The sequence below is a fragment of the Aedes albopictus genome, chromosome 3 (assembly GCF_035046485.1).
Source record: "Aedes albopictus strain Foshan chromosome 3, AalbF5, whole genome shotgun sequence".
Lineage (NCBI taxonomy): Eukaryota > Metazoa > Arthropoda > Insecta > Diptera > Culicidae > Aedes > Aedes albopictus.
Window position 1 is genome coordinate 12117206 of NC_085138.1, and position 16988 is coordinate 12134193.

At 45.1% G+C, this 16988-nt stretch overlaps 1 protein-coding gene across 17 annotated transcripts in view; it reads left to right on the top strand.

Moving 5' to 3' along the window:
• The window catches only part of LOC134284228 (centrosomin-like), a 139198-nt gene extending 127163 nt beyond the window's left edge, over positions 1 to 12035 (top strand). For 15 of the 17 annotated variants that reach the window (XM_062842891.1, XM_062842894.1, XM_062842893.1 and 12 more), the window contains 4 exons: positions 1195 to 1386; positions 1470 to 1505; positions 9357 to 11418; positions 11676 to 12035. In XM_062842891.1, the coding sequence (XP_062698875.1) occupies positions 1195 to 1386; positions 1470 to 1505; positions 9357 to 11418; positions 11676 to 11995 (2610 nt within the window). In that variant the 3' untranslated portion in view covers positions 11996 to 12035. The remainder of the gene's footprint in view (positions 1 to 1194; positions 1387 to 1469; positions 1506 to 9356; positions 11419 to 11675) is intronic. The other 2 variants (XM_062842902.1, XM_062842903.1) reach the window with 1 other exon arrangement.
• The last annotated feature ends 4953 nt before the right edge of the window (positions 12036 to 16988 follow it).

Genomic DNA, 16988 nt, shown 5'->3' on the forward strand with positions numbered 1-16988 from the left:
TGTTGTTAATGGGATAAATTATACCAGCAAATGAGCAAGTTCCTTCAAAATACCATGAACGTAAAAGAAGAACGCATCATGCATCTGCAGCTTGAGGTTAAAGTCGTGAAAGCTTTGAACGAACATTTGAATGAACGAAACCGTCGCCTCGAAGAAGACAACGGCAAACACCTTCAAATCATTAACGATCAGACACGCTTGATCCAGGAGATGACTGTAACTATGCTCTTCTTGTATTTAAGATTTGACTCTTTGTTCATTTCAACTATTTAGGACATTATAGCCATGAAGAGCACTTCCCAATACGGTTACAATCAATATGCTTCAAAATTCAAAAAAGAACGCCAAAAACTGCTGTCAGAAATCGAACACTTGAAAATGCAAGTATCCTCTGTGCCCAGCAAGACACGCCCGAAAAGCATGCCTGCCTCGGCGATTGGAATGGAATACAGTAGCAGACAGAAGCTGCGTCTGGAGGTATTTCCCTCTGCGAAACTGTCTCCCACAGCGGAAGGTAGAAAGCCACCCGCCTACAGCTGGGGATTGCATCAGAGCAAGTCTCAAACTTGTATGGGATCGAGTTATACAACTAGTCCTACTGCGAGCCCTCAGAGTAGCAAGCTGTCTTACCTGAGCAGGGAAAAGTTCGGTTCCGAGCCGGAAATTTCCCGCTTGGATAGGTACGGTGAATCCTCCTCGTATGGAACCAGGTCCAAAGATTGGCCGATGACGAGTAAACCTAGCAAGAATGCCTATTTCGACAGGGTTAAGGTAGTTGTTTTGGGATTTATTGATTCTCCGTGGTTTTCATGAGCTTCTTTTTTTCTAGGGTTTAATAGCCAATATTACGAAGATTAGAAGTTAAACTCAAGTTTGTGTTATGTGTGTTTTGCTATCACGTGTCGGAAATAAAACAGCTGCTCGCTAGATGCTTGTTCAAGTGTATTTTTATAAGGCTTAATCTCACCTGGCTCTTGGACGGGCTTGGTAGATGTCCGTTAGTCCCAAAGTTATCTATCTTATTGGTTCCTTGTGTGAGTGACGTTGATCCGGCGATACTGGAGTAGCAACTGCAGGCGGTCAACCAAGCTCAAGCTCAAGCTGATATGTTCAATCCCGTCTGACACAATACGTTATCTCATTTAACTGTGTAGCACATTCATATAACATCTTCCGTTTTTTTTTTCGTTCTAGGTCCTCAGGCTCAAGAAGGATCTGTTCCAGGCGAAGTCGGAACTGGCGGAAAAGCTGTGCCAGCTGGATGACACCGAAGTGAAGCTGAAGGAAAAATCCGCCGAGCTGTTCAAGACGGCCAAGATGGTGGAAAAGCTGGTGAAAACAATCACCGAGCTGGAGAAGGAAAATGCCCGCCTCAAGCGCAACTCGGTAAGTTTCAGATACCTAACGCAGGGAAGCGTAAAAAGTGATTTTTTATCGTTTTGCTAATGGAATCGATTTTCGTTTGGTAGAGTCCCGAGTTGAAAGCCCCCGATCCCGTAAAGAAGGTAGATTGTTTTTGCTTTGAGCTTACTATGCACAAGGAAGTTTGATTTGAACTACCCTTCTATAATCGGATGCACACCATTCTTTTATCATTTTTTTGAAGACATTGCACTGTTTGAACGAAAAAAAGGCACGCATGGCAACTTTTCAATTTTAATGATAGTTATCTTCTACTGCCTCTAGGTTTCACCAAAGCCATCAAAACCTACCTCAAGTTTGTTTGCTCGCCGATAGCGTCAATTTTAGATGCTATGCATTTCATCGCATTTTCTACTGTTGTATGATTTCACCTGTTATGGCATCAATTTGCACCTTCAGCAACAGATAGTCAGTAGCGTAATAGAATGCCGCCCAACTGTTAGGGGTACCTAATCGTAGTTTCGATTGTGGTGAGTTTGTCAAAGTTCTTCCTCGGTTGTGGTTCAAAGCTTGTATTGGAAAGGCACTACGTTATTAACAGCACTATCATAAAATCATCAGATAAATTAGCATTTAATAAGTCGCACATACTAGTAAGGTGGTATGTAGTTATACAGTTGTAGAACGCTTCCATGAGAGTTCTCCCCTTCCTGTTCGTTCCAAAGCACAAAGATTTGGGACTTATCTTTGCTGTCCATATCAGGTATCAATAGGTATCAGTAGGTGCGCCCCAGAGGCATATTCTCCTCCATTTGGGAAATTTGTGCTATCGCTATGAACACGAGCCTATTCATCATTTATCCGAGGGAGAGGGAAAATAATGAGGAATACGATAGGGAAATGGAAGGTAAGGGAATAGAATCGTCATAAACGCCCCTGGCCAAGATCACAGGGTTTGACGGTATTAAAGTGAAGGATGTTAATTGTAATTCTTGTAATGAAAATATCACCTTTAACACTTTAATGCGCCTCCAACGGTTCATTGCGAACCGGCTGCTACAGATGGAGTATGGCTGATTTATCAGAAATGCTCGATATACAGGAGGAACCTGCTGGGGCCTAGTAGTTTCTATACCCAGGAAACAGTTCCGGTCGATTGAGTCTAGGAGGGTACCGAGAGTCGTTGTGAATCATAATGAAAATATTTGTGTTTTGTGACGGGTCTCGGAATCTTTTTTGAGTCAGCAGACTTTGAACTGTTGCATGGGCTTCCCACTATTTGGTTAATTTTAACAAATACACTAAAAAAATCAATTCTAATATGAAATAATTAGTAGTATCTCGTGTATTCAATTTGCTAATACATAGTTCTCAACATTTGATGTGCTTTCGTGATTTAATTTTCTCTTTAATTATTTTTATATCTGATAGTTTTGTAAGTAAACCCTAATATGTTTCATGCCTAGTGCTTAATGATATTTTCTTGCGATATCAATTCAAAATAACTAAAAAACTAATAGTGGGAAGTGCAGCATTTAATAGTGCATGCTTATAGATTCGAAGCTAACGTGTGATCAAGACGAAATCGACAAAAACTGACTACTTCGACTTTGACTAACGTAGACTATTTATGACAAATTAGATTTTTTTTTACATTTTTCGGCTGTATGGAAGGTTTTCTTTAATTTTGACCTATTTGGACCTTTCTGATAGTGCTAGGGATGTGGACGAAATACAACTTGCAAAGATAAAAAAAAACAGTACCAAAATAAGGATCAACAAAAATGGACATAACAAACACATCGACCATCTAACAGATCATAGGCACACCAAAGATTACTGAACTATATGGCAGACCATAAATTTGAACAATAACATTCTTTAAACCTAGACATGACAAAAAAAAACAAATACAACCGACCATATGACAATAAACCGAAACTTTCACACCTTCTACCGTAACCTTCTGAATCAGTACGCAACAGTGTCTTACTGGACGACATGTCCGTGCACGGCTGGTGAACTGCTTCTGAAGGATTACGTACTCTATCCTATCCAAAGGCCTAGTGAACTGTCGTTGTCCGCGCAAACGCATCGTGCTCTTCCATATAGACGCGAGACGATTGTGTACACAGTGATGGGAGAGGTTTCTACGTCCCTCGGCGTGCCGCTAGGAACCTTTCAAAAAAAAAAAAAAAAAAAAAGATTCGTCATAAACGCATGGGCGTACCACAATGGGTTCAAACAGCGCCCTGAAAATGGCACTGTAGTAACGCATGAAAAGGGGGTCAAGAACAACAGAACGTCCTGAAGATTCAGGTTTTTGAAGCCAGTTTCACTTAATATGTTTTTACCGAGCACTCGAAAACGCAATTGCGCAAAAACTGAACAGTTTTACAAAATGTTCCATAATAGGATTCAAAGCTATCACTATCAAATGAATCAGCTTGCTGAATGTTCGCCATGTGATAGCTGAAACAACAGTGGCCAGTCAATATTTTGACGAGCATGGTGCAGTTCTACTTAGACAGATTTGTTAGACACTCCGCCACCCCTGGAGATGGCTCAGTACAATACAATTTTGTTTGACGACGTGACTCCAAGCTATTTCAATATTATAAGTGCTGAGTGGCAGCCCAGGTGTCAATCCGAAGCTTAACCCAATAATTCGATATCGGAATAGCTGGCTCAGGGCCAATGAAGTTACGTTATGCTCAAGTGCGAGCTAACTCATCAGCCATTTCATCAGGCACGTTGGCCAGATGAACATCACGGTTGTGATGATCGGCAATCTGTCCTAAACATTTCACAAGAAAAGAGATCGAACTGATAGGTCTGAACTGAAACACTTTGCTTCTTCATATAGCACACGACCACTTTCGGAATATACATACAGTTATATCCCGCCAAGATTTGGGAATAAACCCTGTAGCAAAACTGCAAACAAGTAGTTGTTTCAAAAAAACATGTTTTAATTACTCAAATCCCTTCTGAAGCAAAAAAGGATTAATTTCATCTGTCCTAGGAGACTGTAAAGGAGCAAAACTATTTATCGCCCACTCAATCGATTCTAGTTACAATACATCGCGCCGAAGCCAGAGGATCATAACTACAAGAAAAGACATCAGGTTCATCCGGAGATGTTATATCCACATAAACGGAGAAGTGTGTGCTGAATAAGCATTCCAGAACTTCCTCATCAGAGGAAGTGAAATCGCCATTGGGAAATCAGGTATCAGAAGGCCGGCTCCAGAGGCACGTTATCCTACATTTGGGACATTTGTGCCATCGCCAAAATAACAGCCTATTTCATCATCTACCTGAGGGAAAAGGAAGGAAAAAGGATTTGGATGGGGATAGGGACAGGTAGGGAAATAGGAAAAATACCCTGGAAGAGGGTACTAACGCACAAGCGTACCACAATAGGTTCAAACAGCGCCCTGAAAAGGGCACTGTAATAACGCATAAAGCGAAAGAGAGCCTATAGCTCTTTACCACAGCGGGTTAAGAACAACAGAATATCCTGAAGATTCAGGTTTCTGAAGTCAGTTTCACTTAATAAGTGTTTACCGAATACTCGGAAACGCAGTTGCGCGAAAACTGGACAGTTACATATCAAATGATACGAAGTTCCATAATCGGATTCACAGCTATCACAGGCAAATGAATCAGCTTGCTGAAAATTCGCCATGTGATAGCTGAGTCGGCAGTGGCCAGTCAATGCTTTGACCAGCATGCTGCAATTCTGCTTAGACAGGTTAGTTAGATACTTCGCCACCCGTAGAGATGGCTCAGCACTATATAATTTGGTTTGACGACATGACTCCAAACTATTCCAATATTGTCTGTGTTGAGTGACAGCCCAGGTGTGAATCTGAAGCTTAATCCAACACTTCGATATCGGAATAGCTGGCTCAGGGCCAATGAAGTCATGTGATGCTCCAGAGCGAGCTAACTCATCAGCCAATTCATTTCCAGCGATGGAAGAATGACCAGGTACCCATAGAAGGTGAACAGCGTTTGCTGAATTCAGCTCCTCGATTTGAGTTCGACAAGCGATAATTATCTTCGACCTGGAGTTGGCCGAAGCAAGTGCTTTGATAGCAGCCTGGCTATCTGAACAGAAGTATATTTGCCCATTACGTGCTGCTGAAGTGCTGATTGCACTCCGCACATAAGAGCAAAGATTTCGGCCTGAGAAACGGTGCAGTGTCTACCAAGTGAATAAGACTGATACAGCCTTAGCTCACGAGAATAAACACCAGCACCTGCTCGACCTTCGAGAAGGGAGCCATCAGTGTAACAAACGATGCCGTCTGAAATACTTCTCTCCAGATAACCAGATGTCCACTCTTCCCGGGAAGGGAATTTCGTGGAAAATGTCCTATATGGAAAATTACAAGCAATTGTAAGATCACTTGGAGCAAGGACAATTTTGTCCCAATTCACTAAAAGTGGAAACAACGAGGTGTGTGTTGATGTGCGGTTCACAGGAGTTTCCTCTAGTAGACCGAGTACCCGTAACCGGTAAGTGCAAGAAAGGGCTTCTTGTTTGAAATGAATGTGTAGTGAGGCAACGTCAAAGAGAATTTCTAGCGCTACCGTAGAAATTGAAGAGAACGCTCCAGACATCGCCATTAAGCACATCCTTTGGAGATGGCCTAATTTTGATTGGACCGTTCTCATTTCGCCCTTTTGCTACCACACAAGACATCCATAAGCCAGTATTGGACGAACAACAGTTGTGTAAATCCATTTGATATACTTGGGTTTAAGACCCCAAGTTGTACCAAAGGTTCGCGGACATTGCCCGAAGGCCATACAAGCTTTCTTGATTCTGAACTCAACATGAGGTGTCCAGGAAAGCTTGGAATCAAAAATGACTCCAACGTACTTTACCTGTTCAGTCACATTGATTTCAGAATCAAAGAGACGTAAAGGTCGAACACCATTACGGTTTCGCTTTTCCGTGAAAATAACAATAGATGTTTTATTTGGATTTACCGAAAGGCCATATTGGCGACACCAACCCTCAACTACCTGAAGAGCGTTTTGCATCAGGTCGAAAAGGGTGCTGATGCACATACCGACTAACAATGTTAGGTAGTCGTCGGCAAAACCATAAGTAGGAAAACCGCTATTATTGAGTTGCCTCAATAGCGTATCTGCTACGAGATTCCACAAACACTCAATTTCCTAATCGCCGCTTGACGCAAAGTCGAGAAGAGATGTCGGTTTTTGAGCATTTGGTGAATCCAATTGGAAATCATTGGAGATATACCATGACCCCGTGCGGCTTCCAATATGGCACCGAAAGGCACGTTGTCAAAGGCACCCTCGATATCTAAGAAAACACCCAAGCAGGATTGCTTTTCAGCGAATGCCTTCTTGATATTGTAAACAACTTCGTGTAAAAGAGTCACAATGGACTTTCCAGACCGGTAAGCATGTTGGTTAACATGAAGAGGCACATTGGCCAGATGAACATCACGGATGTGATGATCGACAATGCGTTCTAAGCATTTCAGAAGAAAAGAGGTCAAACTGCTAGGTCTGAAGCTCTTCATACGACGCACGTCCCACTTTCGGAATAAACTTTACAGTAATATCCCGCCAGCATTTGGGAATATACCCTGTAGCTAAACTGCAAACAAGTAGTTGTTTCAAAACATGTTTGAAATGATCAAATCCCTTTTGAAGCAAAATAGGATAAATCCCATCTGCCCCATGAGATTTGAAAGGAGCAAAGCTATTAAGTGCCCATTCAATCGATTCTAAAGTTATGATACTCCGAGCCGAAGCTAAAGAATCATAACTACAAGAAAAGACATCAGGTTCATCCGAAGATGTAATATCCACACATCCGGGGAAGTGTGTACTGAATAATCATTCCAAAACTTCTTCATCAGAGGAAGTGAAATCACCATTTGGTAAACGAAGTTCGTTCACTTGAAAATCCTTAGATTTTGCTAAGATTTTGTTCAACCGACTGGCTTCACTCAGACTGGAAACATTTGTACAAAGGTTTTCCCAGCCGGATCGTTCAGCAGCCCGAAGAGCTTTCTGGTAGGCCTTGCGAGCCGACCTGAAAGCCTCCGATCCAGCAGAACGTCGTCTGTTCCAACTCTTTCTACATTGTTTGCTGAGCTTCGCCAGATCAGAGTTCCACCAAGGGGTTCCTCTTGTGGTCTTCACAGACCGCAGAGGGCAAGCTTCTTCAAAAGCTTCCATGATGAAGGCCGTTGTAGTATCAACGGCATCATCTAAATCACTTGGATTGTCAATGGATGGTGAGTATCCATGAAATTTGGCTGCAACCAAATCAGTAAAGAGTGCCCAGTTGGTTTACCGGGGATTCTTGAAACGTAAAGTTTGCGAAGTAACATTTAAGTGTTCGATAAAGATGTAGCGATGATCAGATACAAATTCTTCACCTGACACATGCCAATTGGTCCACTCGTGCCTAATTCTACTAGAGCAAAGCGTTATGTCTAACACTTCCGCTGTAGCACATACCATGAAGTTTGGGCAGTAGCCTAGGTTAAGTAATCCCAGATCTGTTCTACTTAAGTATTCCATCAAACTGGAGCATCTCAAGTTGATGTCTGAGCTACCCAGATGATATGGTGAGCATTAGCAGCACTGCCAACAATTAGCGGAAGGTATTTTGAAGTGCAGTATGCAATGACTTGCTTGAAAGCATCCGCAGGGGATGGTTCATCATTTGGTAAATAAACCGAACGTATTTCATGTTGAGGTTACCTACAGATATATCAATTGTGATATTACATACATCTCTAGTGATTAGTTTAGATATGAATGTAGCAACGATTGACAATCACACATGCTCGAGGTATGACACGCGAGTTTTTTGTTTAATATTTGCTGAAAAAACAAGGCTTCTTAGGTAGAAATTACCTCTACATAATTAAGGTTTGATCGTTGTATTCTTTTATGCTGAAGATTTATCCGACCTTACCTAATCGAAGCCACTACCAAAACTAGGCGTAGTCTCCGTCGAGAATCGAACGAACTAGCCTGAAATTTTCACACAGGTAGTTTTGTACGCCGTTTATCTTTGATTAGTCTGGAAGTCATCTGGATAACTTTCCACGAACTCATTCGTTTTAGATGATAGATGACGAAAGATGATCTGGGATAGCACCTCGTAGGTGGAATTCAGAGTGATGATCGGACATATATTATCACATTCTATCTTGTCAGCTTTCTTGTATATAGGGCATCTAACTCCTTCTTTCCATTCCTTCGGTAGTTGTTCGGTTTCCCAGATACTGTCAATCAGCCGTTGCAGATAACTTTTCCGGGCTCGTCTGGGCTTATCCGGGCTGTTCTTGAGCTGACTTCCTTTACTTCACTCATCGTGGGAATTGGTTGGTTCCCAAGTAGTTATTTCTTCCGCTGTCTTGATCCTCGGTATCTGTGTTCTCTGTGCTATTTAGGTGTTCATCAAAGTGCTGCTCCCATCTTTCGATCACCTAACGTTGGTCCGTCAAGAGGCTCCCGTTTTTATTCCAACACATTTCGGCTCGTTGCACGAAGCCGTTGCGGATTGCGTTTTTCTATTGTTGAACGTCTCTCCAAACTTTCTCCACTACACTCCTCTTTGAACCACATGTTCCTTCGATTTATATCTTATAAGTACTCAATCGATTTTGTTTATTTTTAACGTTACTAGAAAAATCGTAAAACAATACTCAGGAATTTATTTTACAACTTTGATTGATTGCTGAGACACTTATGCGCCTCTTGTAAATACACTAGATACGATTAAACGTTTCACATGTCAGTCTGATTAGCTTCGCCAGAAATCCATGTTTAAACATCAGACTTTAATTCATGCACATCATTTGATTATCACCTTCATGTGGTTAGAATCACAATTTGCACATTTCAGTATATTAAACAATGTCTGTTTCATCAATACTACCCTTTTCTAATCAATAATATTCCGTTCCCTCTCTACCTTTCCACAGATTGTCTCGGACCCCGGCAGTGCAAACCATCCTTCAGCAACGGGGGCACCAATGGAGCAGCCCATCTTCGACCAGAATCAACAAATCGTATCGCAGGACGAATACGACAGCCTGTGTCTGAGGCTGAAAGCCCTCCAAACCAAGAACGACAGCCTCATCCAGAAGCTCACCAGCAACTCGAACGACCGCAACGAGAACATCATCATCAAGCAGCTCAACGAAGAGCTCATCCAGGCGCGAGACGAAGCGGAAAAGTCTCAGCGCTGGCGCAAGGAATGCGTCGACCTGTGTGCCATTTCCACGGCTCGGCTGGAAGAACTGGCCGGGTTCCTGGACTCCCTGCTTAGGAACGAAGAATTCAGTGGAACGCTCTCGATAGCCCGCCGGAAGGCCATCCGCAAAGCGGTAGACCGCAGCTTGGACCTCTCGAGGAGTTTGAACATGTCCATATCGGTCACTCGATTCTCGCTTCCGGAGAACAGCTTTGCCAATCTGAGCAGCTTGACAGGCTTTTTGAATGGAACCGATCGGAGTCTCATACTTGAGGATGACGCCGATAAGGAGAACCAAGGAAGTGCCGAGAAAGTGATTGCCTCTTTGAAGGCAGAAAATCGTGAGCTCCGGGGCCAGTTGGAGGGTCGCGGAAGTGCCAAGAAGGCGGGTCATGCGGAAGTTAGGAAAAAGTTGATCCCACTGATGACCGAACCGGTGTCGGATTCGGAAGCGTGGTCGGAACCTGATAGGGATGTTTCGTTGGCTAGAATCGGACTGGAAGAGCGATCGTCGCTGACGAATTCCGGTGGTAAAGGGAAGAACATCTCTGCACGAGGACTTGGAGGAGTGTTGCAGGAATTCAGCTCTACTTCGGAGAATGAAGGTAACGGAAGTCATTTGAGGAAGCAAGGCGCTGAATTGAAGCAACTGCAGGAAGCGGTTCAGGAGAAAGACAGCAAAATTCTGGAAATTCAGACTCGAATGGTGGACCTGGACAATAAACTGCAGGAGGAGAAGATGAAAGCTGCGAGAACACAAATGGAGTTGGAGAATACACGGCATGTGAATCAGCGACTGGAAAAGGAGAATAATGAACAGTCTAGTAGCATGAAAAATAATGTGAAGCGTCTCGAGGAATTGAGTCGAGAGATTCATCAAAAGGACGAGTTTATCGAGAAGCTCAAGAAAGATCGCGACCAGGCGTTTGTCGACCTTCGGGTGGCTCTTATGAAGCATGACAGTCTGAAAGCGGAATATCAGGATTGTCAACAGAAACACAAGACTCAAATCGATTCCCTTCTGGCGCAGGAACGGCAGCGGTTGGAACAACTGCGTCAAGATCTGACCGAATCGTTTAACAGCCAGTTAAAAGCCAAACAGGCTTCATTCGAAGCTAGTCTGGAGGAAAGTTACATCTCCAAGAACATCTACCTGGAAAAGGTGAAGGAGCTTGAAGAGCTTCACATCCGATTAGAGGACGCCCATCTGAATTTGCTGAACATGACGGAGATTGAAGGCAAGATGAAGCAACAAGTAACAGAAGCGGAGAATTCCATCCAGAAGATGCGTAAAGCGCTGGATGAAGCGACTCTGCAAACGTCCAAGGCGGCACTGGAGCGCACCAAAGCAATGAACGAAAAGCGACTGCTAGAAGACGAACTGCAACACGTTCAACAAGACTTGGAAGCCGTCAAGGCCGAGAAGAATGAACTGAACGCAAGACTGGTCGAGGTCCAGGCCAGGTTGCAACAGGTTCAGCGCTTACCGCCGCAGCGATTGAACAGTTCATCCGGTGCCGAATGCTCCACAGCTTCCGGGTACGCCTCGGAGGAATTCCTGTCGGTGGCAAATCGGAAGGCTAAGGTCGAACCCGGCCTGCGAGTGGAAAACTCATCTCCAGATCTTGGCATCGAAAGCGACGCTGGACGACTGTCCAATCCGGAAACCAATCCGAGGACGTCGGCTGCAACCGGCGGCGAAGGGGCGCTCAGTCCCGCTAGGCCGCTGCTCAAGACGCTGGAGCTTACGAAATCGATGAGCGATCTGCTGATGGATCCAAAACAGGAAGGTAAGTTTAGATGGCGTTGTAGATTTAGTATTGCCTTTTTCCAGGATGAATGGATGTCACATAACGTTTGAAAGGATTTCAAGAATCGTGATCACATGCCTGTGTCATTTGGCATAACCAAAATGCATCCTACTTTATAGACCAAATGTCCATTATGTCAAATAGGTACTCATACCAAATGGCACAGACTCGTTTGATCGGCACCATTTCCATCTAGATCTTTTATCAACACTCTTCCATGTTGTTCCCCGTTTCAGCCAACCCAGAGCTCAACTCGTCCGCTCAAGCCACCGCCGACAGTACCAGATCAGTTGTGCACGACTGTGCCAAAATCGAGGCCGATTTCGCCGAGCTGAAGCGCCGGTACAAGCAAACCCGGCGCCACCTGGAGCTGGCCTACGACAGTATTAAGTCGTCCAACAAGCGCAAGGAGCAGCTGGAACGGGACATCAAGCAGCAAATCCAAAAGACCAACGTCGTGCTCAAAACGGTCCGCACCAACATGACCAACGAGCTGGAGAAATCCGGCTCCGGTAGTGCGCTTCCCCAGACCACCGAAACCGGTCGCAAGAGCTGAAGCTCGGGCTCGGGCTATACCTAGACCATGTGATGTGATGTGTGGTGCGAATAAGAGAGAATTGTAAAATAGGTAAAACTGTGAAGGATGGTGCGGGAAGCATGTTTGTACATTTCGCGAGAGTGTGTTGTAGAAAAATTCTGCTGAAGAGATTGTTTGGTTAGTGTCATAGATTTGTAAGGTTTTATCCTTTTTTTCCTCCAGTAGCAAACAACTGACTGAACTTTTTTATTTCGTTTTTATTTTGTGAATACTTGCTGACGCCCACGACGCGCACACTTACACACGCACACTAATTTATTTGTATTCCAATGACTACTTTAATGGCTGACGCTGTTTTGATTAAAACGGTTTTTATAGAAAGAAGAAGTTTACCCAATGAATACGTGTAGTGGTTTATCACAGCAGTCCGACTTGGTGAATTCGTTTCATTTCTCATCTCATCTGTCATCTCCTATTTTTCAATCAATGAACAGATGGTGGGTCTGCAAGTTGTACTCACGAAATTGACATAGGATTTCTGTCGTTTACATTTTACCGACGGGGAAAAACTGATTTATTTAATTAATTGAAAAGCTGTTGCTACATTGTACAGCAGTGAAATCCTAGTCCAACTTTGAAAAGCCACAGAGTTTTTGTGGGGTGTGAATTGAAGGTTCACTTCATGAAGTGAATCTGGCGAAGTGAAAAATAAACGGTGATGTAGAACAGTTCGGCTAGCTACTGCTACGGTGCGGTTGTCTTCGTCGTACGCAAAACGAGACAAATTTTCAACTTATAAGTGGAGTGGAATTGAAACGTGAAATTGATGATTATTGATACCGTCGAGGGGGGTGACAATGGGTCTGGGGGGTGAGATTGGGTCAAAACAGAGATACATAAAATTTGAAATAGCTCATCAACTATCGCTAATTTGTATTGAAAACTTTATATTATTTCAAAGAGGAGATGCTTTTACACGTCATGCTGCAGAATAAAATGTTTTGCAATAATCTTTTTTTGTTAAATTTGTGGCTAAACTTATATGATGAAACTACTAGTAAATCACTCTGAACAAATTTCTCCTTCGTAATGTTTAACACAAGTACCTAACCATAAATTTTCTTATAAGTGATTAGCTGTAGGTATACCTGGTTGATGCAATGAAAAAAAGCTGGATGTCATTGCTTTTTTTATTTGAAAATTCAATATTTTTGACCCTATGTCTAAATATTAAGAATGGGGGTGAGATTGGGTCAAGCAAGTTACCGAGTGCACATGATCTTAACTAAATTTCAGCTTGTTATCCAGTTTCCATTTGACGTTAGAGTGGTGCCATGTTTACCAAATATTCACAAATGCACGCTTTCTTTCGAAAATATGTCGAGAAGTGTCAAACGAGTGTGTTAATACGTTTAGTGCCTAATATCATTTAAAACAATACACCCATGCGTTTGGGCAGCTCTTCTTATCGTCAGCTAATCTTAAAGAGTATTGCAATATCGTAAACTCACAATATAGACTTAATAGCGTTCCTCTATCTCGAGATGGAGTGATTTGCTTTAGCAATATAGAGGCCAATGATCATGTACATAAGAGTAAAGGCTGGGTATGCTGCGCAATTCAGATCCCGTTGTGATCCACTAGCCTCTGCCCAGCAACTCCTATCCCTACCTCCACGCGGTACCGGCCGGAAACTATGAGCAACCTTAGGGAAGATCGGGTAACCAACCCCGGTGGGAACTTTGGTCGTAGGCTGACAGGGAAGGGGGGGTTTGCTTCGGCAAACCTGAGCGTCTGTTCTCCAGGAGGAGCGGCTCACAACAGCGTCTGATCCCCATGTTAGGGGCGGCTGATCTACGTCTGAGTGCCAGGGAAGGACTCTAAGCTCAACTGTGCACTATGGTCCTCCGGAAAGTAGGGGGTTGGTGTCAGGCCCTACGAGCCAGCCGTAAAAAACCATTGTAACGGAAAATCAGCAACAGAATAATACGAACCGAGACCAACGGCAACGACTCCAGCGAACGAAAAGGACTTGCGATTGGAAACTCGGTACGTGGAACTGCCGATCTCTCAACTTCATTGGGAGCACCCGCATACTCGCCGATCTACTGAAGGACCGCGGGTTCGGCATCGTAGCGCTGCAGGAGGTGTGTTTGACAGGATCCATGGTGCGAACGCTTAGAGGTAATCATACCATTTACCAGAGCTGCGGCAACACACGCGAGCTGGGAACAGCTTTCATCGTGATGGGTGATATGCAGAGGCGCGTGATCGGTTGGTGGCCGATCGACGAAAGAATGTGCAGGTTGAGGATCAAAGGCCGATTCTTCAACTTCAGCATAATAAACGTGCACAGCCCACACTCCGGAAGTACTGATGATGACAAGGACGCATTTTACGCGCAGCTCGAACGTGAGTACGATCGCTGCCCAAGCCACGACGTCAAGATCATCATAGGTGATTTGAACGCTCAGGTAGGCCAGGAGGAGGAATTCAAACCGACGATTGGTAAGTTCAGCGCCCACCAGCAGACGAACGAAAACGGCCTACGACTCATTGATTTCGCCGCCTCCAAAAATATGGCCATACGTAGCACCTTTTTCCAACACAGCCTCCCTTATCGTTACACCTGGAGATCACCACAGCAGACGGAATCTCAAATCGACCACGTTCTGATTGACGGACGACACTTCTCCGACATTATCGACGTCAGGACCTATCGTGGCGCCAACATCGACTCCGACCACTATCTGGTGATGGTCAAACTGCGCCCAAAACTCTCCGTCATCAACAATGTACGGTACCGGCGACCGCCACGGTACAACCTAGAGCGACTGAAGCAACCGGATGTCGCCTCAGCATACGCGCAGAATCTCGAAGCCGCGTTGCCAGACGAGGGCGAGCTCGATGAGGCCCCTCTAGAGGACTGCTGGAGTACAGTGAAAGCAGCCATCAACGACGCAGCCGAGAGCACCATCGGATACGTGGAACGGAATCGACGGAACGAATGGTTCGACGAAGAGTGCAGAACGGTTTTGGAGGAGAAGAATGCAGCGAGGGCGGTAATGCTGCAGCAAGGGACTCGACAGAACGTGGAACGTTATAAACAGAAGCGGAAACAGCAGACCCGCCTCTTTCGGGAGAAAAAGCGCCGCCTGGAAGAAGCGGAGTGTGAAGAAATGGAACTGCTGTGCCGTTCCCAAGAAACACGGAAGTTCTATCAGAAGCTCAACGCATCCCGCAACGGCTTCGTGCCGCGAGCCGAAATCTGCAGGGATAAAGACGGAGGCCTCTTGACGGACGGACGTGAGGTGATCGAAAGGTGGAAGCAGCACTTCGATCAGCACCTGAACGGCGTGGAGAACGTAGGCGCGGGAGCCCACGGCAATGGAGGAAACGACGACGCCAGTGCAGCGGAGGACGGAAACGAACCAACTCCCACGTTGAGGGAAGTTAAGGATGCCATTCACCAGCTCAAAACCAACAAAGCAGCTGGTAAGGATGGTATCGCAGCTGAACTCATCAAGATGGGCCCAGAAAAGTTGGCCACCTGTTTGCATCGGCTGATAGTCAGGATCTGGGAAACCGAACAGCTACCGGAGGAGTGGAAGGAAGGGGTAATCTGCCCCATTCACAAGAAAGGCGACCATTTGGAATGTGAGAACTTCAGGGCGATCACTATTTTGAATGCTGCCTACAAAGTGCTATCCCAGATCATCTTCCGTCGCCTGTCACCTAAAACAAATGAGTTCGTGGGAAGTTATCAAGCCGGCTTCATCGACGGCCGGTCGACAACGGACCAGATCTTTACCGTACGGCAAATCCTCCAGAAATGCCGTGAATACCAGGTCCCAACGCATCACCTGTTCATCGACTTCAAAGCGGCATACGACAGTATCGACCGCGCAGAGCTATGGAGAATCATGGACGAAAACGGCTTTCCTGGGAAGCTGACTAGACTGATTAAAGCAACGATGGACGGTGTGCAAAACTGCGTAAGGGTTTCGGGTGAACTATCCAGTTCATTTGAATCTCGCCGGGGACTGAGACAAGGTGATGGACTCTCATGCCTACTCTTCAACATCGCTCTGGAAGGTGTGATGCGACGAGCCGGGCTCAACAGCCGGGGAACGATTTTCACAAAATCCGGTCAATTTGTGTGCTTTGCGGACGACATGGACATTATTGCAAGAACATTTGGAACGGTGGCAGAGCTGTACACCCGCCTGAAACGCGAAGCAGCAAAGGTCGGACTGGTGGTGAATGCCTCAAAAACAAAGTACATGCTGGTAGGCGGAACCGAAAACGACCGGATCCGTCTGGGTAGTAATGTTACGATAGACGGGGATATTTTCGAGGTGGTGGAGGAATTCGTCTACCTTGGATCCTTACTGACGGCTGACAACAACGTGAGCCGTGAAATTCGGAGGCGCATCATCAGCGGAAGTCGGGCCTACTACGGGCTCCAGAAGAAACTGCGGTCGAAAAAGATTCACCCACGCACCAAATGCACCATGTACAAAATGCTAATAAGACCGGTAATCCTCTACGGGCACGAGACATGGACCATGCTCGAGGAGGACCTGCAAGCACTCGGAGTTTTCGAGCGACGCGTGCTAAGGACGATCTTCGGCGGTGTGCAGGAGAACGGTGTGTGGCGGAGAAGAATGAACCACGAGCTCGCTGCACTTTACGGCGAACCCAGCATCCAGAAGGTGGCCAAAGCCGGAAGGATACGGTGGGCAGGGCATGTTGCAAGAATGCCGGACAACAACCCTGCAAAGCTGGTGTTTGCAACTGATCCGGTTGGCACAAGAAGGCGTGGAGCGCAGAGAGCACGATGGGCGGACCAGGTGGAACGTGACTTGGCGAGCATTGGGCGCAACCGAGGATGGAGAGCGGCAGCCACGAACCGTGTATTATGGAGAAATATTGTTGATTCAGTTTTATCTTGAATTTGATGTAATACTAAATAAATGAAAATGAAAGAGTTTATAACGGAGGGTTTGGT